Source organism: Canis lupus, chromosome 37, assembly GCF_011100685.1.
Source record: "Canis lupus familiaris isolate Mischka breed German Shepherd chromosome 37, alternate assembly UU_Cfam_GSD_1.0, whole genome shotgun sequence".
Lineage (NCBI taxonomy): Eukaryota > Metazoa > Chordata > Mammalia > Carnivora > Canidae > Canis > Canis lupus.
In genome coordinates this window covers 18,175,274-18,196,055 of record NC_049258.1, presented here as the reverse complement: position 1 = coordinate 18,196,055, position 20,782 = coordinate 18,175,274, and the positions used below count along the sequence as shown (strand labels likewise).

General features: G+C 35.3%; 1 protein-coding gene across 1 annotated transcript in view; it reads right to left on the bottom strand.

Moving 5' to 3' along the window:
* CPS1 (carbamoyl-phosphate synthase 1) overlaps positions 1-20,192 on the bottom strand; it is a 120,155-nt gene extending 99,963 nt beyond the window's left edge. Inside the window, exon 1 of the mRNA XM_038585639.1 lies at positions 19,923-20,192. Within this exon, the coding sequence (XP_038441567.1) occupies positions 19,923-20,048 (126 nt within the window). The 5' untranslated portion in view covers positions 20,049-20,192. The remainder of the gene's footprint in view (positions 1-19,922) is intronic.
* Between the last annotated feature and the right edge of the window lie 590 nt (positions 20,193-20,782).

The window sequence follows — 20,782 nt, the reverse complement described above, 5'->3', positions numbered from 1 at the left end:
CACACACACACACACACTTTGGCATACAGCAGAAGCTCAGTGAGTGATTTCTAGACCTTTGTTACTACTCTCTTTTAGTTTAGCAACAGGCAGTCAGCTTTTCTAGTGTTAAAATGGGAAAACCTGATTATTTTTCTCTAGTAATCTTCTCCATAGAAATACAATGCCCCTTTTTAGGTATAAAGTACACAAATCTCTTGGCTTTCGAATGATTGCTCTTTAATGTATAAAGCAGTGTTTGATCATCTTTAAACCAATATACTCTATGCCTAAATATTGTTTATAGTAGGTATGCACACACATGAACTTATATTTACATGCAAAATAATTTAGTATATCCTATTAAAATTGATATGTTGAAGATACTCCTCTCAAAAGGAGAATTCGTTTTTTTAAAATCAGAGGCACAATGCATGGATCTATTTCTGAGAAAGATTGGACAAAATGCTGTACTGCACTTCTTATATATGTTTCGGTGTGTGAGTGCATATGTGTGTGGCCATAGGCAGAGTGACCCAAAGGAATTTTGTTGGCTTATTAAATAATCTTTAAGATAAAGTTTCGTTTTATGTATCGCTTTGGAACTAGGGTTCAAGATCTCAAGCTTGATATTTTATCTTTGAATAATTATGGTTTATCTTCTCAGCAACTTTTTTTTGGAATTTAAGAAACAAAACATATAAGCATAGGGGAAGGGAAGAAAAAATAAAATAAGATGAAAACTGAGGGAAGCAAACCGTAAGAGACTCTAAACTATAGGGAACAAACTGAGAGTTGCTAGAGGAGAGATGAATAAGGGATGGGGTAATTGGGTGATGGGCATGGAGGAGGGCACATGATGGAATTAGCACTGGGAGTTGTATGCAACTGATGAATAAGTAAATTCTACCCCTGAAACTAATACTACACTCTATGTTAACTAAATTGAATTTAAATTTTTTAAAAGCTTTGGAATTACTCAGCATAAAGAAAAATAAGTAATTAATGTAATATGAGTGGTGGCAAGGCTTCTACACAAGTTCTGAATTCTGCTTCTGTATACAGGAAATCAACTGTGCATGTCACTTCTTCTAATAGCATGATTTTCTTATTTTGCATTTTATTTTAACTTGCCAACTATTGTTTATTTACAATTCAAGACTGATGACTTGACTTATTACAATTCAAGACTTATTACAATTCAAGGTTGATGATTTTAAAAAGTAAGAATAATAATGTTCAGTGTACTGCTAAAGATTATAAGCTAATCAAATGTCTATGGTGATGGTTCTCAGTAGGGGAATTTTTAATGGGAAAATTCCTTAGGTATCTCTGACATGTTTCACTAGGTGAAACTCTTTGGTCCAGTAATGAAAATTCACTGTCAAAAAAGTATTTTCTACTAAAAGGACTATTTTCTGTTCTTGAGGAATTCATGTGTAACCTACATGTTTCACAAAATGGAAGGAGGGAAGAAAATATTTTCCTAAATAATATGTAACTTTGATAGAACTTAAAAATAACTGTAGTTAGTTGGCAAAATGGGCATGAACTACAAATGCAACTGTTCTCTATACACCAGTTTATCTCTCCTAGTCTAAGCCATACTTGCCTAAAATATCATTTACTTTTTTATCTTTTTTTTTCTTCTCTCATTTAAGAATTGCAAATTGATCTCTGGGTTAGACACCATCTAATTATTTTAAAGAAAGGTAAAAATTAACATAAGCAAATCCAATTCTTATTAGCTTGTTCCTACAATTCTACTTGCCATTTTTCTTTCTCTCTCCATGGGACTAGATTTCTACTTTGCTTTCAGCCTTTTAAAGATATATTTGAGGAGACATTTACTGTTGCCTGAAATAGTCCCTGAGATTGTGTTCAATATGTCTTTTTGATCCTTTAATTTTATTTTTTGTTCTTTTTGGCAGCTTTTATAGATCTTCCAATGCTCTTTCCCACTACACATTATATTGTTACAAGGCTTCTGTTTATTGCCTATAGTACCCTTTATATTCCACTTAACTACATGGGCCTCTGATGAGTTTAAAATGATGAGTGCCAATTGACTTATCTATGAATTGATAGAGGAACTCTGAACAAAGAGCTATTATTTGGAATCCCCTCTGCTAGCTAATAGTTCCCCAAATGCTATTTCATTCCAATGAGTCCAAAAGAAATCACCTAGTTACTATTGTAAGATATTTCAGTAGCCTCATCCTAGTAGAAAGAGGTCCATAGCCTTAGGAATTAGATTGTAACATTAAGTGATAATTTAAGTGCCTACTGCCAGAGCACCTTAATACTTCAAATGCTGAAAGTACAAAGGAAACCTTAATGAAGAGAAGCCTGTACATCCCTACTGTGTCAGGGAAAGTAACCGAAGGATACATAAATATGAATTCTACGAAGTAAATGACCTTAGTAGACATGGTCATGACATGGTCCCTATGTGATTAATAAAAATGTATATGCCAATAAGACTGCTTAGACATTCAGGTAAAAAAAAAAATCACTGAGCACCTACAATGTGCCAAGTCCCATGCTAGGCTCTGGAGATACATGGAAAAGTGTCCCTAGGCCCTCCATTTAGCAAAAGAGCTAGATATCTGCATGAATGATAAAAAGAAGAAATCTCAAGAAGAATATCACTGAACGACCTGGGGATAACAAAGATAAAATTTCCTTGGCTTTGGGAGATTTTTCTTTAATAAAAGAATTCACCCTTTCTTTTCCATCTATGCTTTAAGTAATACAAATTAAAATTTTACTAAAGAAATTCATGTCAGATTATGAATTTAAAGTCCAAAATTTAAAGACTCTTTCAGGGGGTGTCTGAGTGGCTCAGTCAGTTAAGTTTTGGTTTCAGTTCAGGTCATGATCTCATGAGATCAAGCCCCATGTTGGGCTTTGTGCTCTGCAGAGCCTGTTGGAGATTCTCTCTCCCTCTCCCTAAAATAAATAAATAAATCTTAAAAATAAAAAAGACTCCTTCACATCTACTCAAATGTCATCCATTTTCTTGGCGAGAACTACCTTGACCCTCTTATTTAAAATAATTATATGCGCCCCAGTGCTCTATCTGCTAATATCTTCCCCAGTCCTTTATCTGCTTAGTCCACTCTTCCTTTATAGCAGTCATTGCCTCCTAATATATCATCCACTGCCTTATTTTTCAAACTTCAGGTGTGCAGAGTATTAGGTCGGCTTCCTTTGCTGGTGTACCTCCAGGGCCAACATCAGTGCCTGGCATAGAGTAGACAATTGTTCAATTCTTGTTGCAGGACTAAATATTTACTGAGTATTAATCTGAAGAAAATAACATAAGAATATACTGGAAATCATTACTATTTTAATCATTATTATTCAGCTTTTAGTTTGTTCAAGATATGAATTTAAAAATAAGCAATACTTGTTTTGAGTTGCCTTTCCATTATTCTTAACTAAGAATGCCTTTCTATAACATTTCTAATCTAGTCTCATAATGTGAAGATATTATGTTGGGAAAGAGATATGAGTGGCATTGAGGGAGACAAGGGTGAAGAAGGGAAAGATCAGTGGATGGTTAAACCAGCATATGCATATTGAGTATGCTACATTTAAGTGTAAAAATGTATGCAGATCTCAGACAAATATCATGATAATACAAAACAAAAGATCATTTATAACTATTTACTAGGCATTTCACATGAAAGAGGCTGACAGTGCTTGAATCACTTAACAAACTGTTTCATTCCCTATTTCACTTTGCAAATATAGTCAAAGAATGAGAAAGCTCTCCTTACCCAGTAAATTCTAAAATATAGAGGAATGGGAAGAAAATTCTGTTTTATTCTATCTAATTTTAGGATAATTTATGGAAATGAATCTTGAAGAAAAATTATTTTACATTTCTTATACTATTCTCAGGTATTAAAAATATGAATTTGCCATCACAGATTCAAGTGAAAGGTCTAAAGTAAGATGAATTCAAAGGGATAAAAAGTTATTTTGCACCGTGAAAGCTCAATCACCAAAATGAGTTGAGTAAACATGTATATATCCACCTTACTCAAACAGAAATTAGAGTCTAATTGGCTGCTGCCCATCTCTTTGTCAATCATTGCAGAGCAATAGAAGGAAGCATGCAATACATTCTAAAGTGGGTCAACTCTGACCCCTGCTTGGTGGAATTGTGGAGGATTTTAGTTCGGTTTGCTCTCACTAGACATGGAGAACAACTATTCTCCAAAATGTGAACACACATATGAGCATTATTTGCAGATGGATACTTTGGATTTTTCCTTTGTTTTTCTCTTGTTGTTGTTAACTTGGGATAACAGTCTCAATTCTTTTTCACATGTCCTTACAGTTCTTCATTTTACTTTTTCCCTTCTGGGTCTTTAACTAATATTCCAATAACTTTTCTTAGTAAAACTTTCATGAAAATTAAATTCCATATGTGACAGGATCCACTTAGCGCCTTAATTGAGTAGCATTGAGTAGCACTTAGCAGCATTAATTGAGTACTCACTTTCATTATAGTGTAATTCTTCATCACTAATTAAATGCATATGAAATTATAAGAATATTCTTCAAATCTCAAAATCATAGCCAATAAAAAAACTTAACTTTTAATCCACTATCTAATTTTAGATTTAAGTGCCTCAAAGTCAAAGGACTAGTTAAATGTTGTTGTTATTATTAGCTTTTATTCATAGTGACTCCACCAAATTGACAATAAAATGCGTAGAAAACAACCCAAACATGCATGGCCCACTAAAGATAATCGTGAAAGGAACCTTAGCAACAGAACAAGAAATGTCTATCTGAGAATCTCATTTCAGTGAGATCAATCACATGGTGTTTGGCAAATGCTTAGGTGACAGATTTTAAAAGATAAAATAACTATGCATTGTAAATATATATTGACATGTTAGAATAAGAATATAATTTTCCATGTAACCAGGTGAGGAATTACTTTAAGTAAAGAGAGGGTAGATTTCTGGAGGAAAAAAGCAGATGCTTTAAGGGAAAAAAAAAATCATAGACTATGGTCAATTACTTCTACCCAGGCCCCATCCATACCAATCCATGCACATCCCTATTTATTAGGGATCATTTAAAATTGTACTCTGCGGGGATCCCTGGGTGGCTCAGCGGTTTAGCACCTGCCTTTGGCCCAGGGTGTGATCCTGGAGACCCGGAATCGAGTCCCACATCGGGCTCCCTGTATGGAGCCTGCTTCTCCCTCTGTCTGTGTCTCTGCCTCTGTGTGTGTGTGTGTGTGTGTCTCATGAATAAATAAAATATTTTTTAAAAAGTTACTCCTTTAAAAAAATAAAAAATATTAAAAAATAAAATTGTACTCTGTGGATGGAAAGGAAAGGTAAGATAAACGCAGTTGGTTTGGAGAGAGCAGTGCTGACCGTCCCTCCCACCTTTCTCTCTCTCTCCCTATTCCCTTGCTGGTAAAATATGGATTTCATTGTTTTTTTCATTTGTTTTTTGTTTGCTTAGTTTTGGTTTTGGTTGTATAAATGTGATTAATTGCTGTATATGAAAGGTCAGCTCTACAGATGACTTTGAAGACTTTGTCAGAAAAAATAAGCCTTGAAGAGCTATAATAACTCGGATATGTCCAAGTTCTCACCCTCATCCCTGCCATCTCTTCTTTCTACCTACCCAAATCCTACCACTTGTTAGAAATCCAAGTTTGATTATCTTTGTGCATTAACCAAACGAGCAGAAGACTTGTCCCTTCCCAAGTTAAGGCTAAACAAAAATTGACACTTGTTATTTACTGCCCCATATCCAAGCATGTAACTAATTTCTCCAATAAGACTATAGACAACACCAGACAACATCAAGGACAGAGAGCCTGCCTGTCTGTCCCACACAGGATCACCAGCACATAACAAAATGTCTGGCACATAGTGAGTGACTGGAGAAACCATTTTGTACCTCTCTGAATTCATACCTTGGACCATGAAGTTAACTTTCAGAGACTTTGGAAATGGTCTTTTAACCCCTGGTCCACAAGGAAGAAGTAAGAGGAATTATTGGTGACTTTGGAAAATGGAATTGGGCAGGACTGGCTCAGCCTTTCTTAATCTCTTTTCAAAGAAACCTGTTCTAAGTTGTACATCAAGGCGGGACAGCTGCAGTTGTGTTCACTTGACTAAGGGAATAGAAGTTCCAAGAAGCTTATTTGGTTACATATCTAGGCCCTGTTTTCTAAGCAGCATTAACAGTAATAAAGCTGATACTTAGACTGCTGTTTGAATACTGTGTCTTATTTCTGTATTGATTCTAAATAGAGAAGTTGAAGAGAATGTATCATTAATTATCACCCTAAAATCTTACTAGTAGTATAAGATACTGATTTGTTGAATGCATGAATGAAAATGAATGAATGAATGAGTGAATGAATGAATGAATGAATGAGTACTTGAATGAATGGCTATCAGGTGGCAAAGATGCAATATTTGGATGAATGGCTATCAGGTGGCAAATTTGAATGACTGGCTATCAGGTGGCAAAGGCGCTACATAATTCTATTTTTGTTTCTCTGGAACATAACTGGCTTAAAGAATGCATTCTTGCTTTGCTCCAGTCATATTTTAACTATTTCTTTTAGGTGCTGCTCACAAAGCTAAGAAGCAATGGACAATGTACAGCTGTCTTTAATAACATGTGATTTATTTCCTGGGAGACTAGTTAAGGGAATAAAGAACACCTGCTTTCACAGTATTTTTCTTCCATATTCTACCAACTAGAGATGTAAGTGGGTACAGCAATTCCTTTTTATAAAGCCATTACATCATAATTAAGCTTTATTCACACTTTAGTAAATTACTTTAATAAGATTATCTACTAACTGTTTAGCAGAGTACTGCTAAATGATTAATGAATTTGGTAAAACAGAAAAAATGAAAGTATATGCTATCTTCCACATCCCTATTTTCCATTATTTCCTTTAACATTGAAAATTAGAAACTTTAATACTGGAAATAACAAACATTTATTTTTTCATTTTATACTTGATGTAAGTTTTTACCATATTGTGAATTCTTACTTCCTTTGTCTTATTTTTAGTTGAACTTCTTTTATAAAATATAGATTTCTAGTTCAATATTTTTCTCATTGTCATTGGTTTTACAAATCTTTCAGATCCAAAGATAGTAAGTCTAACAGTAAGATGTTGGAGTTTCAGTGTCTCTCTTTTTGGCATCTTTTCCTAACATCCCCTGGGAGAACAACTTTCAAATCACATCTGGTCCCACACGCTAGATAATAAAGTTACTTAAATAATTACTACTGTAATTAAAAATAATTCCACTGTTCATTGGAATGTAAAATGATGCAGCCATTATGGGAAACAGTATGGAGATCATTCAAAAAAAGTAAAACTGGACTACCATATAATCCAGCAATCCTACATTTGGATATCTACCCAAGGAATTGATCGGGATCTCAAAGAGATGTTAGAACTTCATCTTCACTGAACACTATTCACAGTAATCAAGATATGGAAACAACCTAACTATCCATCAATAGATGGGTATATAAAGAAAATGTAGGATATACCTACAGCAGAATATTACTTAGCTTTAAAAAAGGAAGGAAATTCCATTATGTATGGCAACATGGGTGGACCTTGAGGACAGTATGCTAAGTGAAATAAGCCAGTCACAGAAGCACAAATATTGCATGATTCCACTTATAAAAGATATTTGAAATGGTCAAACTCATAGAATCAGAAAGAAGAAATGTGGTTGCCAGGGGCTAGGGGAAGGGGTAAATGGGAGTTACTAATCAACAGACATAAAGTCTCAAATGTTTAAGATGAATAAGTTCTAGTGATCTGTGCAACATTATCCCTAAAAATTTACAGTTAAAAATTTGTTAAGAGGATGGGTCTCATGTTCTCTTACCATACTCTTACTATGCTCTTATTATACTATATATTCTTACTATAATAAATCCTCTTACTATAATAAAATACTATTTTATTTTTACTCTTACTGTAATACTCTTACTATATAGTACTCTTATTATAATAAAGTAAAATAAAACAGTTCCACCGCATCATAGTATCTACTAATTCATAATGACTATTAGTAGCTCATAGGTAGTAATCTATTTACGTCTAGAATTAATTCCACATTACATTGGACTTTGTCACTACCCAAGAGAAAATCTCCATCATCATTTATTATTGCTTCCCAATTGCTCCCCGTCTCCAATCTCTCCCTGCTTCTACCTATCCTATGCAGTGCAGTTAAAAGCTATCTTTCTTAAACACTTACCGCATAATACTAATCTTCAAATTCCCCAATTAACATTCCGAGTTCCATCATCTGGCCCATTTTCTTAGACTCCCCACCTTTCTAGACTTTTGTGCTTCCTTTTCCTGTCTACAACCTGGTTATCCTTCCTAGTCCTGCTCCTGATATTTCTTCAAAGATCCCCCAAGTCAGAATTAACAACTGATTTTCCTGTGATCTCATTGCATTTGTGTATACTGTTTGTATGTTACCTTTTGATTTAATTGAAATGACTCTTCTACTTTGCTAGTTCATGACTTCTGAGACAGAAAACCCAATGCCTAATTCGATTTTATATTCTCACAGAAATAGCCCACTGTTGCTCACACAGTAAGGCAGTCACTACATACTTGGTGAATGCACAGAAATATGGGTCATTATGTCATGTTAAGATGTTGTTCACAAGCTGATATCATGGTTTTCAAAGCAATTCTCTAATGCCCACTGGCTACTGGGTTTTGTTGGCTTGTTTATTTTTACTTGTGAGCAAATACAGATGTCCCACATAGGTATAGTTCATGCTAAAAGGTGGAAGATGAAAGTAAAGAGTGAGTTGGGACTGGGTGTCAACCTTGTGTCATAAGCATCCCTAGGTTTCTACACTGACTAGGTTCATACAACTAATGTCTTCAGAAAAGCCTAGAAGATGGTTTCTAATCTTTATTCTTTGGGCTTCCTCATAGGTTGCTTCCATTATCAGTACTAATTATTATCTTAGCATCGACTTAAATCTAATCCTCCATCACTGGGGAAAAGGAATAAACTAGATGTAGCATACATTGCCCAATTATTCTCCTTTCTTCCTTTACTTTTTTTTAAAAGACTTATTTATTTATTTTAGAGAATGAGAAGTGGGGGAGGGGTATATGGAAAAGAAAAGGGAGAGAATCTCCAGTAGACTGTCCCCTGAGCATGGAGCCTGACACAGGGTTCAATGTCACCACCCTGAGATCACGACCTGAGCTGAAACCAAGAGTTGGAGGACTAACCGACTGAGCTACCCAGGTGCCCCTCTTCCCTTACTTTTCATCTAAAACGCTTGCCAAATTTTGCTATATGTCAGGGTCAATTCCATTTATTTTAATTCACTAATAGTCTCATAATATTACACTTCTATACCAAATCCTTAAATAGTTTACAACGAATAACCTGTTTTTATTCACCTCTGGAAAAAAAAAAACTGAGGCTGCCATATTTTTATTGATATTGTTGCTGAGATTTACATTTAGTGCTGGTATATATTTAACACATTAAATATTTTAACTAATTTTGAGAATCGTAACTAAGGATGACAAGTATACTTCAATTTTTCTCTACTTTGCGACCATATGTTAAAGCACGTCCTACTTTGTTTCTATTTTAATTCTGAAATAATCGTTATGTTTGAAAAAAAATAAAGCATAACATGTCTTAAGCATGCCTTATAGAAGTAGATTGACCCATCACAGTCCTGTTTCTACCTTTTGGTATTGCTTTAATGAGACCCTGTTAAGGCATAAACCAGATGGCATATATAGTTATCTGTGCTTATTAAGGTCTATACGCAGTTGCACAGATAAATTGTGTATATAGGTTTGAGTGATAAATGTCTACTCTTCTGAGAAAGGTATCTTATTTCAAATAAAATTATGAAGTTATGTTGGAAAAATAGGATTTGGGAGCACATTGACCTCCCTGGGAACTTTACCCTGATCCCCTCCTTGAGGCCTCATTGATAGCAATTAACATGACATGTTAGGCCCTGTTTTAAAGCTATTGATGGATTTTCTCTTCTAATCCTCATAAAAAACAATGAGGTGGGCAATGTTAAGATCTCCATTTTAAAGAAAAGCTAACTGAGGTTTGGAGGAGTCGAGATCATTTCACTAGTAAATGAAAAGCAGTGACTTCTGACTGTCATCAGTATGGCTTACAATCCACAATCCTCTATTATGCTATCATTTCCCTCTGCTTGGAGCCAAGTAGAAAATTTCATTTTAAGATTATGTATTGCCTCTTTTTCTTTTTCTAAGCCTACTTCTATTCCTTCTTTTCAATTTTTTTTAAATAGGGATAAAAAGCAATGCAATTAAAAACTCACTTGAATTTATTAATAAAAGCTTTCTTTCAAAACTGCCATGGATAACTTGCAACATGCCCAGGTCAACCAAGAATCACCTAGCTTAAATCTATAAATTGTCAAAGTGAAATGTCAAGCCATTAGTTATATCCTGTAATCTTAGGAGAACCAGAAGGCTTTGAGAACTTTTCATACTGATTCCAAGCCCTTGAGAAGAGTAAATGAAGCTTTCAAGACTATCAGGACCGTACATGCTGTAAACCTGGAGATGCCCCTCTGGGTCCCCTTCATGAAGGACCCACTGTCCTGCTGCAAGCGGGGAGGCATGGGGATAGTCACCAGTCATCAGTTCCTTCCGGGTCCACTTTAGCTCCAGAGAGCTGTCCTGCCATGAGCCCATGGAGGCCCAGCATGGAAAGCCCCATGCCCACGCTGGCTACTGAGCCAGGCAGGGAGATGAAAGCTCAGGTCCAACATAGGATACTCTGATGGTGTATGGAGCTCTCTGTCAGGTTGATCTATGCTTCACCAAGCCTGCACTACAGTTTACTCTGCCTGACTCTGTTTCCTCAAGCTTCCCTCCACTAGAATTGACCCCTAATAAACATCTGGCTCCCTAAACACCATTTCAGTATCTGCTTCTGGAGAACCTAACTCATGATAGATACTTAAGCCAAACAAGTCAATAAGAATTCAAAGGCTTTGGAGAATCTCAAGAAATAAAGTTTTGCTAATTATGGGGGTTCTAACCCAGAAACAACTAGATGCATATGGAACATGGCAGGACACCCAAAGGATTTCTTTTCTTCATGTATCCTTCAAACATTAAAAATTAGCCCAAACTTTGGGTGAATTTGACATCGTGCCTAAAGGTCAGTCAAGGTCCTTAGTCCAAAGCTCATGGTACTTCCAAGTTGCTCAATGTCTAGGAGTAGGCATTCACTTTTAGGGGCCACTAAGCACAAGTTTAGTATGCAACTGCCTAAAATAAAATTTATACACATACACACATACATACACTTCCCTATACCTTCTAAAGGTCTCTTGATTGAACTTGAACCAATGTTTAAATTGTGTCTGCAATTAATAACATTATCTCCACCTTGTCACAATTGGATTTTTCTCCCATCCATGTAATTATGTTTACGAAATATGCAAACAAACCCCTGTACCTCATGCCCACCCTGCCAAATAAAGCCAACAGTTTGTAGCCAATGTGGGTAGCGAGAAAAAGGCATCAAAACTAGTTCACGCTTATAGTTTGATTTCTTTTAGCCTGGAGCATACAGATACTGTGGATCTGGAAGCCAGTTAGATTACAAAACAAGTAATCAGAAACTGTGTTTTTGTGACTTTATATGATTTTGAGGGATAAAGACTGAAATTAGTAGTTCCTATGTCCTAGTACTACTAAACATTACTTTTGTCTGCAAATTTAGAAGAGGAATACCCATAAGATAGTAGATTTTCCCACACATAATATTTAAGTAGGCTAAAGTGGAATTTTCCTATATATATGTAAATACTCCATTTTAACCTTTTATTTTACAATTGTATTTTTCTCGAAGTTAAACTAAATCACATAAATTTCTACATAATCCGTATCCTTATGCTACTTTTTAAATGGAATTTTTAATAAACTGCACAATCTTTGGGTGCTGTACATTCTAATATTTATAGAACCTGGAGATTCTTTCACAAAGTATAGGTAATTTCTGACAAAAACACATTTTTTTGTGAGGGAGCTTGCATATAAGTAGAAATTCCAACAAATCCTCTATTTATTGGTTTGTCTGCCAAGGAAGTTGATATTGTTGTTTTACCATATCATAAATTTTTTTAATGATCTCAAAAATGTGATGCTATAAGCAAATCTGCCATTTCCCCTAAACTTCTCATCTCTTTAGGGCTTCTGATTTTTTTCCCCAAAATTAAAATTCATTGTAAACCTACATTTATGAGTCTATTTTCATTTCCTGGTAAGATGACTGATTAGCTTTAGGCGACCACAAATAAATGACCAAAATTTTACACCCTAATACTCTCAGTTTGAAATTAGGTTTAAAAGGGTAGATGATTCAAAGAACTTTCCAGGATAAGAACAATGCAGCAACTATTAATAGGAGTCACACAGCTAAATTCTCCTTCAAAAAGCTTTGAAAATGTGTCCCCGGTGCTCTGCTCAACTGATTTAGAAGGCTTAGGCTTAGGAAGTAACAGTCAAAATTCAAGAATAATTTATAATTTAACCTATGAAAGTTTTAAAAGAGCCCAGTGTTCATTACTGTTTTTAGGCTTTTCCTTTGCATTCAGTATTATGTTTTTTTTTTTTAATTTTTATTTATTTATGATAGTCACAGAGAGAGAGAGAGAGGCAGAGACACAGGCAGAGGGAGAAGCAGGCTCCATGCACCGGGAGCCTGACGTGGGATTCGATCCCGGGTCTCCAGGATCGCGCCCTGGGCCAAAGGCAGGCGCTAAACCGCTGCGCCACCCAGGGATCCCTCAGTATTATGTTATTAAAAGTCATCCACTCATTCCTTAATCATTCCACATCCCAGTATCACTCTGGGCTAACTTTGAAAATATTGGTCCTTTGAAGCAGTTTTCTTTGGATCCATTAGTTTGAGACAGTGGAAAGAAGTCAAAATAAGACTTTTCTAGCAGTCTAAAATTGCTATCAGTAAACACCTATCACATTAGATTTCTGCATATGTGAAGCTTACAGGACTATGTGAGAAAGAAACAAATTGAAAATTGAAAGACAGCATGTTTTGTTACAACACATGACAATATTTTGGTTGAAGTGGAAGTAATATGTCAACTATAAATAGCACTGCCCTAAAATATCCTATTTAGAGAATTGTTTACTAAATCAAGAACCCTTACTAATTCTTTGATTTAAACAATCTGTTCTCAAAATGCAAACAAAAAGGGAGAAAAAAAGGTAATAAAAATTAAATAATTTATTTTATGTGGGGATAAAGTGTGGTATGTAAGTGGACTCTTGAGTAAGCAAAAACATTACAGCAGGAGAAGTGATTTAGAGCATTCTGAAACCAGGTTAAACATCAATGATGGCTTCAAGTATATAAGCACAGTAAGCAAAATGCCAAATTAAAAAATTCTAAGTGGTGTTTGGGCCTAATTAAAAGTCTAACCAGATTTGCTACGGGCATATTTCACTTGGTGTACCAAAACAGACATCCATGTGTCTTTGTGTTAACTCTAGCACTTACACATCCATGAAATGGGGATAACTACATTGTTTCTTCCCCTGAGTGTGAGAATTTTCAGTAAGATGCTCTGGATGTAAAGCCCCAAACAAATTTATCAATAAGCTCCATAAAATATTTGAATATAAAACATTATAGTTGCAATAATCCCCTTGAGCTAGTAGTAGAAATGAAAATGATTTACTCTGGGAATCTGACTGTACTGCTGTTAAATCATTTGTCTACATAAATTATTTGTATATCAGAAAAAGTTGAAACCCCATGAGTTTATTTCCATTTTCACCAAGGCCTAAAGCCATATAACATCTTTGATTTCTGGCTTACCTGATGTTTCTTAGCTATTAGTTTACATCAATACTCATCCTTCCCAGAAATAAAATAAATCTGAACCAAGCTTTAGAAAGGAAGGAGCTTAAAGCCAGCATTTATTTCAGTTATTATTGCACAGATAATATGGTAAAAGTTAAAATATTAAGGCATTCTTTATTGGTAAATTAACCTTATTTTTCACTCTTGGAATCGTACTATCAAAATATGGATACTTAAAATTCAGAATTAAGGCACAATTTCTGTGTGGCATTTTTAATGAGATCCTCTGTAGTTATAATGCCTAACACTTACAATTAAAAGTAGTGTAACAGCAGTAATCAATTAAGCCTTACAACATCCTAACTTAATATTAAGCTCTCTGCCTTTGGTTAAACATAAGCCATTGTTGAGGGGGAAAATCACAAGGTTAATTTACTTGAATACTTCTCTGTTCTGGACATTTGTAAACAAATGAGTCAGATCCATAAGTAATTTTTATTCTAGTTATGTTTCTCATTATGAATAAAATGTAGAATTTAGAAAAATTCCATTACAAAATAAATTCAAAGAGGGTAGGTTTTTTAACAAGTACCTTAATGAGCGTCTCCTATGTGGTAAAATTATTCTGAGAGGGATCTCCAATATTGTAAGCTAATTTTTATTTTATGGTAATAAATTAATATGGTTTTATTTAGTTCTACATCATAGATGAAACTTCTTCAGTAAAATTCTTAGTGATGCATTGACCCGATTGATTCATCTGTTAGAACTTCATGTTAGCCAATAATCTCCCTGTGAAATATAAAGACTGACATATGGCATTTAGTAAGTTGACAACACAAGAAAAAGGAATAGAGGAGCCTCGAAAATATGTTTATGAATTGAATTCATTTAGATCAGATGAAAAAAATCAAGTGGAAATTATTGGTCACTAAGATGAAGAGTCCAAAACCAAGTCTGATGCTGGCTCACGCAGGCAGCTTCCTTCACACCTCAGTCACCATGCATACACTAGAAAATACTAGTCACATCAAGCATGTTTGGTCTTGCATAGCAAACTGCTGAAGCCTTGAAGTGGGCTCTGGCATGGCCATTGCTAAGAAATATTGAAAACTCTCTATTATACCTCCAGGCTTTGGTACAAGTCAGAAATGTGAAAAGGTTTAATGAAGATGTGATGGCAAAGGAATGTTCTCCATTTCCACAAGAGTAGAACCTAAATTCACTTCTACACCATCAGTAATTCTGCTAAGCATGATCAGGTGGAAACTCAAATCTCCATCAGCTGGAGAAGGAAGTAGAAGGCCAAGACTTGTCCCATTTCTATAGGCACTTCCCCTATCAGATTTCTTAGCTTCCTACATAGGATTGTAACTCAGATGAAGTGAGTGAGGTGCGTTTTGGGCAACATGGATGGAGGCACACCATGGCCCTGCTTTACTGATGCACCTTTAGTGGCTCACTCGCCCTATGCTTATCTAGGTCCTGTTTGACTATCGTTTTTTTCAACAGTTTTTGGCAAGAAGCTCAAAATGACAAGGCACTCTTAATGAACAACAAATGAGCCTATACTTTAGAAAGAATGGGGGGGCGATATAAAAAGTAGAGTACATAAACAAAAATGTTCAAAAAGGAGGCTACTTCCTAATTAAAGAAATATCATCCATCCAAAATATACAAAGTTGTTAATAATCCAGACCAATTTTTCAACCACTCATTTGGGATTGAATTTTATTTTATTTTTATTTTTATTTTTTAAAAACTTTATTTATTCATGAGAGACACAGAAAGAGAGGCAGAGACACAGGCAGAGGGAGCAGAAGCAGTCTCCATGCAAGGACTGAATTTTAATTTTTTTTTTCAAAAATCTGTAATATCATGGATGAAATCCAACCCTAAAAACATATCTATGTGTATTAAAGGTTTAATACAAAAGCTATTTTTGAAAGTGTATGATAACCCTATCCCTACCCCCACCTCTAATACATACAAAGAAACTCCAATATAATAATGAACTCTATTTCCTGTGAATGTCTTTAAAGCTAGTACAATATAACTAAATGATTCTAATTGTATGAGTTTTTGTAGTTGCCAATTTCTAGTCAAATGACAATAGCTCCTCAAGATTGAGCTAAATAGGTAGTTTCATGTTGGAAACAGAATATAAAAATCTTACAAAATGAAAACCATTCAAAGGGAATAATGACTCCTAGGGCTCAATTGTATTTGAAGTACCAGAGAGAAGGACACTTGGACTGTTAGATTCTTGGCTTAATTGTAACACAGGTCACCATTTTGAAAAACAAGTGGATTACCGTGAGAAGCAGTACCTACTGATCCCTTTTATATTCATAAGGAACTTAACCTTTTCAATTTAATACCTTTGATTTCCAAATTCATTTGCAAGTAAAAATAAAACTATTTCATCTTGGTGACTTCCCAGAACTTGTGATTCAGAATTTTTAAATTTATAAGTTTCTTGAAATCAGAGACTATCCACTTACTACTCATTTATTTCCATTTATTATTCTTCCTGTATGCTCCCAAGATAAAAGCATTAAAAAAGATATTAGGATATACATCCTGACTTTTGGAATTGAATTCAAAATAGTAGAGATCATTTGCTTCATAGTTCTTGAGTTTAATTTGCTATAAGCAATATCTTCCTAGGTGTATGTTTAATATTAAGGCAAAGGTGAAAAAAATCATCATTATATATATTTGAGAATTTTCATCAGACGTTTTGTCATTATAATAATTATAGTTCATGAAAAACATGAAGAAATTCTGATCTTTCCACTAAGTCTTTCTACTAAAATGTATTGGACAGAATTTTTTTTTTAAGTATCCAGGCTTGGGGGCTCTGGGTGGCTCAGTTAAATGTCTCTTGGTTTCTACCCAGGTCATGATTTTGAAGTCATGAGATAGAGAACCACATCAGGCTCTGCACTGAGCATGGAGTCGACTTTCGATTCTCTCTCTCCCCAACTGCCCCACCCCGCACTCCAACCCCCACCCGCTTGCGCTCACTGTCCTTTTCTTTCTCTCTCTCCCCTAAAATAAATAAATAAAATCTTAAGTATCCAGGGTTTGCTTTTACAGTATTCTATAGATTTTTTTTTAAGATTTTATTTATTTATTTGAGAGACAGCATGAGCAGGGAAGGGGCAGAGAAGGACAGGGAAAAGGACAGATTCGTGCTGAGCTGGGGAGCCCAGGACCCTGAGATCATAACCTGAGTCAAAGTCAGACATTTAACCAACTGAGCCACCCAAGCGCCCCAGTATATTGTAGATTTTTAAGTACTGATTATATGTGATAATCACACAGCCCTTTGAGTAAGCCAAGAATTGTTTCTATGCTGCAGATGACAAAACTTAGTTTCAAAGAGAATATGTGACTTAACCAAGTTCAGAAATGCACAAGAAGGGTTAAAATCCAAATCTTTTTATTCCCCATCCAGTATGTTTTCTGCTACACAGCTACAATGGGCTGAATGTAATATTGAGCACTGAACATTTTCTATGTTAATAGAAAGAGACCAAGATCTTTAAAACTTCCATATGATATGGCCGTTGATCATATTTATCCTTGATATCTAATTCCTTTGACTGTAGAGTACCTTGAAATTCTTTCCTCCTCCCTATAAGAGAAATACAACTGTGTCGATTGGCAAGGTACACCTTGTAAATATTGGCCACAAATAAATACACAAGGAAGGGCCACATAAAAGTCCAAGTGCGTCACTGCTGTCGTCAAACCCACTCTGTCACCAGTGGGAGAAGAAAAGTGACCTACAAAGCCACTAAAAAGGCAACTAATTTATAGGGCAATGCTTATAGGTCTGCCCACAGGGTATCTTCCACAATCTATTTACTAGCTATAAATAGCGATAATGCCAACTCTCACTGCCTTTCACTGACCATTATGGAACCACATCCTAATAATTTGTATGGCATGTCCATCTAAAAGAATAAAATTGGATATAACTTCTAAGGGAGTTGAGTTTTAAAAATGAAGGCAGGAAGAAAAGCAGGTAGAGGACTGTTTCAAAATAAGTGAATAAAACACAAACCCCCTGAGACTGCTGTATGGAATTTTAATCCACTATTGAGAAGTTCAAGAACTTCTATTTTTCATGCCTGGCTTTCCTCCAAAACTCTGGCCAGTGATGACTGAGTGGGAGTAATGACTTTTACATCATGAAACGGTGGCTTATTCCTCCTACAAATTTGTCACTCTTAGTTATGAACTTTGACAGACCTTTAAAACACTTATGCCACCGTGAGCTAGAAAAACCACTTTCACTGTAGTCTATCCACATAATTAAATCATTTTTGTTGTGGTTGTAGTCATAGGGAGCATTTATGGTTACGGAAAAGTGGCTTCTAATCTTGGTCACATCTCTGCCATTTTAAGTAGTCTCTCGATTTCTGTGTTCCTGGTGTCTGATAGAGGTACACCTATCCCTACCTACCTATTTTTGTAAGAAGAAAAAGATATTCCCAGGGACACAACTTTGTAGTCTTAAAACGCACCTCTAACTGTAAGTGATAGTATTTTCATTACTATCTATTCTCTCTGCAGTAATATATGAGTACCCCTGAGATATTACTAACACTGAACTAAAACCAATATTCACTTTCAGAGTTTGTACCCAGTCAGTGCATCTTCGATGATAGTTTAGAACATATCTCCTTTCTGGCTGTCTTGTTGCAATTTAACTGAACCCCCCCCCCAAAAAAGAAGGTTGTTTCTAGATTTCTTACTTTAAAATGGTAGTTTCTGATACTTTCTCCTGAGATCTTGTGTTATTTTTTTCTCTCTCTCTCACTCTCTTCTTCCCCTCCTCACTCTTCACCTCTGTCTCTTTCTGTCTCCCTCTCTCCTCCTTTCTTTTGATGCATATTCTTTCTCCACCCTGTAACTGGAGGCCACAAAGATCAGGAGGCACAAAGATTAGCCCTACAGATGTCATTCTGGGCTAAAATTATGCTGAATCCTGACTTGAGTAATCTAAGCAATGGAAGCTGTGGAAGTATTTGGAGGATTTTCAGTCAACCCAGTGAGCATACAAAGCATTAGCAGAATACTCAAAACTATTAGAACCAATTTTTACATCAACATATAGAGGTTGTTTGGGTTTTTTTCTACTTCACTTTTTATAGCTCTTACTACTAAAGCAGCAATCTATTTAAAGCTACTGTGATTACTTAAACTTTATATTCACTAAAAATGTTTTTCATTGGCAAAGTTCCCATGGATAATTTCCAACTTCTCTGGTAATAAATGCTTTCATAAATTTATAGGAAGGAACAGAAGTTTCTACTGGAATTTCATAACTCAAGGTGGGAGTGGGGAAGAACACTTAATGTTCTCTTCCCAGACCTGCTCTTCAGTTAGAGATACATTCAGAGGGACAGAATTATCAGCTGTTAATTGCCTCAGTGTCTTAATCTGCAAAATAAAAATAATAAGTGTGGACTTCCAAAGGAAGGGTTGAGAGGGAAAGAGAAAAAAAACAAAGATGATGTCTATGTCACAGTCAGGAAATACTAGAATTATGTATTTTCTGTCCAAATTTTTTTCCTAAAAAATGACATTCCCAAGAGAAAACTTTACAATGAGCTAGTAAAGAATAGCTTAAAACATTACCTTCTGTGCTGTGGCTTATGAACATGTAAGCAACTTCATGTTTAAACCCTAACTGTGTGCACTAGTGACGGGGCACAGACAGACCCTGATAACCTTTAAAAGTAACTATTTTTCTAAACAGAACACTTACATTTTATATATTCACAGGAATTGTGACCTTTCTTTACATTGGTTGAAAATTTCCATATTTTTACTTAAAGCAATAGAAAATGAACACTTATTAAACCAGTAGATTCAATATTAAAGCCAATATTAATCAAGTAGCTCTTCAGAACTATATGCATATCTGTATCTGCTTCCTAAGTGACACCTCTGCTTCATGTTAAACTATACCCCATACAATTTCATCCAAAACAATAAATATGGCAATGTTACCTTGACTGAGAGGAGCCTGATGCCAGCTCTTGAAAATCTCCATTGATGGTGTGCAGTCACATTGGTAAAGCCAAAACCAGTCTTCAGGGCCTTCACCACTTTGCAAGCTGTCAAAATCCTCGTCATTTTGAAGATGTTGATTTGTGACTAAAATTAAATAAAATTAAGTGTATTTATGAGAATTGGGTTAGGAGATTTTTTAAATTAATGTGAAAGAAAGATGGGGGGTGCAGTCCAGTGTTTAAGGCTGACTGCACAGCAATCTTTGAATTTCCATTCATTCTGTCATTAAATGTCTTTAGCCACAGCTCCTCCTTCTCTTAACCCCTCCTCCTGAGATAATGTCTGTAGATGTTCCATGGACATGTAATACAAATTGCAACACATCAAACACTGCCTTCTCCTGCTGAGATAATGCTAGTGTTGTAGAAAACCAGCCATCCATCAAAGGAACTGCTTATGCAGCTGAATAGAATGACCTAGACACAGTGGATAACCTTAGGAATCTCACCCTAAAGACTAGTAACTTTCTAATAATGCAAAAGATCAAAGGCTTTTATGTGTGTTTGACATGATGCCTAATTTGCCTCAAAGGAGATTTTGGATTCCCAAAGAAACCTGAGGAATTGCCATTTTCTGCTCAGAAAAAGACGATGCCAACCACAGATAGTAAAAATTACATCAAAATGAACTTTTATCCATAAATATAGATTGTTCTTTTTTGAGTTAATAAAGTAGCATATTACATTATTACTATTGCATTGATTTGTATTCCAAACTTTAAAGCAATCAGTAATATTAAGTAAAACACAACTGGAGCAAAGTAGCCTGTTTATATCTCTCTCAAGAGCTAGTAACAA